Genomic DNA, 6,141 nt, shown 5'->3' on the forward strand with positions numbered 1-6,141 from the left:
GGAAGCTGACTTGTAAGGCCCTGATACCTGCTTCCATTGCTGATTACACATACCAGTTACACCACAGGCTTTGCAAAGAATTTTATAGAGAGAGACACACAATTAAATTATTTTTACCCTTACATTATTTTCAGATGTTATCACAAGTACCAAAAACTGGGTTTACAGTGACCATGGAATCAAATGAAAGAATTAAAGGTCCCACTGTAATGAGCAGAAGAGTATGATCAAAATATAGGAGAGGAGGTTCACAGAAATGTAACTTGCATTGTGTAGTGTATTCCATTATCTACAAATCTAATTTGAAATAAGTGTTCATGCATATCTTGAAGTTTGTAATTATTTGTTTAAAAAATTGTACAAATAAGTAATACTTTGACTCTTGGTCAGTGTTCTCTATGTGCACTATATTCAATTAATTGAAAGAATATGCATGGAGGGATGAGTGATTAAATTGTATTAAATAGAAATATTTGAACTGATGTGCCAACTTGCTAATACTTATAAATTATGAAAATGTTAAGTGGTGCTAACGTCTGATCATTTTTGTAGTTAAGAATAATGTTCATGAAAGTAAGAAATTTAGGACTGATGTGATCTAAGGGGACAGCTTGCACATGTACCTTAGTCCTGTTCTGCAGCATCGGATATGATCATGCTGCTCTTGCCACAGGGACAGATATACATACTGAAGGTCTAGAAGAAATAAAAGGTTAGTGTGACCTTGGAAACCCCTACTCACGCAAGAAATCTCACTGAAATCTATCAGTAGGACTAAGGAACAGCTACTGGTATAAGGGCTTGCATATTTTGAAGCTCTAGTGCGGGGCTACTCAATTAATTTGTGGCCCACAGTGTGATTTGGGTTTACATGGGGCTTAACGTGCAGTCTGCGGGTGGGATCCTTTGAACACTGGGTACGTGCTCCACAACGGCGAGGCATTTCCCAGGTGGGGTGAGCATTGAAAGACACAAGCGGACGGGCTGGCTGGAACAGATAGATACAGAGTGTCAGTGTTTCTAGCCTCCAGGAAGGAGGTGCTGGGAACACCCGGGTATTGTGGGAAGTGCTAGCTGCTTACCCTTGTGGGCAGAGCATGAGAGGTGCTGACTGGCTCAAACTGGTCACGTTTGGGGTCCGGTGCCACGGCCAGGCAGCCTTGCCTCTGTCCTGCATGGAGCGATGGACTCCTGCGTGGGGATGTTGGCCCTGCTGGGAATCCAGGACTGGGCTCCCAGGCATGTCCTTTTTTGCTTCTCGTGTCCAGCCTGACTCACCCAGCTTCCTGCCTGCCACATGTTGGAGTGCTCTGGCTTGGAAACTTTTTCTGAGTAAAATCACTCCAAGAAACGCACAACCTGAGGCTTCAAGCTGAACACCCAAAACACTGGTATACAATTTTCTTTTAAAAAGTGCTGATTACAAGTGCTGTCATGGGTGGAAATCAGATAAATATTGCATTTTATTAATATCAGCAGAACTGCTAAAAAGGGGACCTGCGTGTTGTGTAGTCTTGCCTTTATAATATTCATGTCCATCAGTGTGAAAGAGGTTATTTGCATATACATATTTGCATATACCACACTTAACAGATGCCGAGAGCTGCAACTTGAGTAGCATTGTGGGCCCTGGGGCTTCCAAAGTTGAGTAGAGCTCTAGAGCTACAATCCTGCAAACTTTATGCAGAGTATAAGTAATCATATGGACTAGGCGGGATTATTAATACTGTATTCTGACTTTTGTGAAATTACTCACATGCTTACATTTTAATACGTGCATGTTTGTAAGCTAAGGAACTAGGTTTTTTACCTTTGTTTCAAGAAATGTTCTAATTCTGCAATAGGTTTGCAGATTCTGTATTGCTCACTTTGTATTGACAATGAGGAGTATTTGCCTAAAATTAAAGTAAGGGTGATCAATTCTGAAGGAGTCAAAGATACTTAGGTAACCACATTTCATTGACTTCTAATTTGATTTTAGTGCAAGCTACCTTTAGGCTCCTTTAGAAATTCCTAGCCTACAGTAGTATGTCCTAGGTTTCTTAAAGAACCACAGCCAAAGTTGCAACCATATTACAAAGCTGGAAAGAATATTCAAGGAAGAAAGAGGGACATGCTTATCCTACATTGGGAGGTCATAAGTATGCTAATAGGGTGGTCTCTTCTATACTACAAAGCACTTATGTAACTTAGCATAATTAATTTTAATTTCCTTAGACAAACATTAGATTCCTTTTTGTGCTAGGCTAGCCTGTTGTCCTATATGGCCTAATTCTTTAACATCTTATTGATTCTTAATATGACTAGCTTCCCCTTATGAATCTCTTACTCCAGGATTGGCTTTTAGCCCTGCATATTTAAACACAGGTTTGGTACATTCAACCCCTCGTGCATTCAATTCAGTCCTATTTAATGTAAGATAATTAGCTAGATTGCATTCTTTAGTGCACATAATCAGGAGGTTGGAAATGCTAATGTAAAACATTCACATATGCTTGTTGCAGTGTTACCATCAGTGTCTCTTAAAATACTGTAAGAACTTGTACTGGAATTAATTATCTTGCTCCACTCCATCTGAAGAAGCGGGTTGTACTCACGAAACCTCATGATACTATTTATATTCTTTTGTTAATCTCTCAGGTGCTACAGGACCACTTTTAAGTGTTGGTATGTTTTTATTTCTAAGTTAGGGTATGTCTACACTACAAAGTTAATTCGAACTAACAGCCGTTAGTTCGAATTAACTTTAATAGGCGCTACACATGCAAACCGCTAGTTCGAACTTAATTCAAACTAGCGGAGCGCTTAAGTCGAACTAGGTAAACCTCATTCTATGAGGACTAGTGCCTAGTTCGAATTAAGGGCTGTGTAGCTACTTAATTCAAACTAGTTGGAGGCAAGCTCTTCCCAGCTTGCCCCGGTGGCTCTGGGCCAAGCCAGGGAAACTCTTCTGTCCCCCTCCTAGCCCCGCAGCCCTTAGAGGGCCACGGTCTGGCTACGGTGCTCATGCCAGGTGCAAGCCTGCCACTACCCAGCCAACAGACCCTGCACCTGGCACGGCATGAGCCAGCCACCCACTGCTACCCAGCCCTCCGCCTCTTCCCAGGACCAGGCTGGTGGCTCCCTGGGGCCGCAAGAGGCGGGTGCCTGCCTGGTTTAGTGCGGACATCGTGGACCGCATCCAGGTTTGGGGGGAGGCCTCCAACGTCCACAATCTCCGCACTAGGCACAGGAAAGCAACCATCTAGGGCAGGATAGCTTCCAGCCTGGCTATCAAAGGCCACATGCAACATGAAAATCAAGTTGGTTCAGTGAGACCCCCGCCCCTGAGTCCTGAGCTTAGAACATAACGGCCATACTGGGTCAGACCAAAGGTCCATCTAGCCCAGTAGCCTGTCTGCCAACAGCGGCCAACACCAGGTACCCCGGAGGGGATGGACCGAATTCGTCTTGTGCCATCTATCTCCAGCTTTCCACAAACAGAGGCCAGGGACACCATTCCTACCCCCTGGCTAATAGCTCGCCAGGGACACCATTCCTACCCCCTGGCTAATAGCTCGCCAGGGACACCATTCCTACCCCCTGGCTAATAGTTCTCCATGGACCCAACCTCCATGAAATTATCTAACTTCTCTTTAAACTCTGTTACAGTTCTAACCTTCACAGCCTCCTGTGGCAAGGAGTTCTGCAGGTTGACTATGTGCTTTGTGAAGGAGAACTTTCTTTTATTAGTTTGAAGCCTGCTACCCATTAATTTCATGTGGTGTCCTCTAGCCCTTCTATTATGGGAACTAAAGAAGAACTTTTCTTTATGCACCCTCTCCACACCACTCATGTCCCCTCTGTCTCCTTTTTTCTAAACTTAAACGTCCCAGTCTCTTTAGCCCCTCTTCATATGGAACCTGTTCCAAACCCCTGATCATTTTTAGTTGCCCTTTTCTGAACCCTTTCCAAGACCAAAATATCTTTTTTAAGGTGAGGAGACCACATCTGTACCATAGTTTGATACTTCCTCCCCCTCCTTCTTCCCCCTTCCAGCTCCCTCCTCCCAGGTTTCCCCCTCCCCTCTCCCACCTCCTTTAGGAATTCCCTGCCTCTTCTGAAGGATGCACACTAGGACTTTTTTCCCAGACAAGAAAATGACAGAGAGATGGAAGTGCCCCTTATGATCCTGGGTGACCCAACCTACCCCTTCCTCCCATGGCCGATGAAGCCATACATGGGTAGCCTGGACCCCAGGAAGGAGTTCAATGACAGGCTAAGCAGCTGCAGCATGGTGGTGGAATGTGAATTTGGACATTCAAAGGGTAGATTTAGGAGTTTCCTTACCCAGTTAGACCTCAGCAAATGCAACATTCCCTTTGTGGTGTTGACCTGTTGTGTGCTCCATAATCTGTGCGACAAACAAGGGAGAAACTTACTTGGCACGGGGGGAGGGGACTGAAACAGAGCGCCTAGCCAGAGTTTGAGCAGCTGGCCACCAGTGTCATAAGGAGAGCATACATGGGGCAGAGCAAATCAGAGAGGTCTTGAAGGACAGTTTTGAGATGTTTCCTCATGGCTCCCTACAAGTTGCCCCTGTATTCCCTGTGTTTAACTTTAATTCCCCACCCCTGTAAGTATTCACACTAAAGAGACCATTGTGCAAAGAACAGGAGTTTTTATTGGGGGGGAGGAGAATGCTGGGAAAGGACAGAATTAGGCACTCAAAGGTGGAAGGGGGCTCAGGAATGTGGCTGGGGATCGCCTTCTGCCTCCTGGGACCCTGGTGGCCCCTGGGAACTCTGTGAGGGGGAACCACAGGGCTGGGGGAGGAGAGACCAGGGGTTATCATTGGAGCAGGCATGGAGGAGGCCTTCTCCATGCACACTACCAGGTGCTCTATAACAGTGGTCAGGGAGGCTAACATGGTTTCAGCCTGTCTGGCCTGCTGCTCTCCTGTAACCTGGCAATCTGGTCCAGGTACTCGGCTCACATCTCCTCCATGAGGAAGTGAATGCAGTCCATCTGCTTGTGGATCATTTCTTCTTTGAGGAGTGTCTCCGTAGGTGCGCCATGGTCAGCAGCTTTCTAGTAACTGTGCCCTGTTCATCTCATGCACACAGCTGTTGCCAGGGAAAAGTCATTTAAAGCTATGGTGTTCAAAATGGAGCCTCTTTAGGATTCCATCTTGTTTCCCTTCCTCTCCCTGTGTTACCCTTTTCCCGCCAAAACCTAAGTGCACAGAGTCACCTGCTCGGTGCACCCCACACTATTGTGTGCACTCAGCCCAAAACTGTGCACTAGGCACTAAAATGAGCTGCACACCGCTCAGAAACTGTGCACCCCTCCCTACTGGAGTGCTGCACACGGCACCATTTGCTGCACACCACCCTTACCACCCTTTTCCCGCCTTGAAGGGCTTATAAGCCCTGACCAAAGAAGGGTTCGGGTTCGCCATTGTCCGTCTGTATTGTAGCCTGTCAGTCACTGTCTGCTGTCCCAAGTCCTGTCAGTGTCTGTTCGTCTCCCGTGGTGATCCATTTTAGTTTGTGGGTTCTGGTATAAGGATTTGTTCGAGTGTGGGAGAGAGAGCCTCGCGAGTGTGGGAACGCCCCACTCAAGGATTATTGGCTTCTGCCACATGGACTTGAACTCAGTTACCATCATCCTTGCCCGCTGGATTGGACTGGAAGTCGAAGGGCTACCAAGCGCCGATCCCAGAGGGAATCTATCCGACTCACTGGAGGCAGAGATCCACCTGCAGGAGGGCTGTTCAACAGGACTACCTTTCCCTGTCAGCGAGGGACTCCCTGCTGTCCTCCCCTAAGGCTTTACACTAGCCACAGGGTAGAAGGTCGCAGGCATCAATCGCCATCTGCCTCTGATTTGTAAAGTATATTCCCCTTTGTTGTATCCGGGGCTTATCTATCTTCTTTTTTTCTGGGATAGGGTGGGTTTACACTGTTGTTGTTGGTGTATGTTCTACTGTTCAAAATATATGGTTTGGCCCTAAACATTGGTCTAGCCTGATTTGTGGTTACCCAATCCAACGGTGATCAGATACGTAACACCAGGCCGAATCTGGCTTCTGGGAGGGGGACACCCGGCTTTAGGCCGTGGGCTTAGTCATTGCCATTAGCTTTAGCTTCCACAATAATT

General features: G+C 46.4%; 1 protein-coding gene across 4 annotated transcripts in view; it reads left to right on the top strand.

Moving 5' to 3' along the window:
- MEIKIN (meiotic kinetochore factor) overlaps window positions 1-482 on the top strand; it is a 28,651-nt gene extending 28,169 nt beyond the window's left edge. For 3 of the 4 annotated variants that reach the window (XM_075900367.1, XM_075900369.1, XM_075900371.1), the window contains one exon: window positions 135-482. In XM_075900367.1, the coding sequence (XP_075756482.1) occupies window positions 135-187 (53 nt within the window). In that variant the 3' untranslated portion in view covers window positions 188-482. Of the gene's footprint in view, window position 1; window positions 111-134 lie in introns of those variants that run through there. The other variant, XM_075900368.1, reaches the window with a different exon arrangement.
- Window positions 483-6,141: the final 5,659 nt, after the last annotated feature.

The sequence above is a fragment of the Pelodiscus sinensis genome, chromosome 17 (genome assembly GCF_049634645.1).
Source record: "Pelodiscus sinensis isolate JC-2024 chromosome 17, ASM4963464v1, whole genome shotgun sequence".
Classification (NCBI taxonomy): Eukaryota; Metazoa; Chordata; order Testudines; family Trionychidae; genus Pelodiscus; species Pelodiscus sinensis.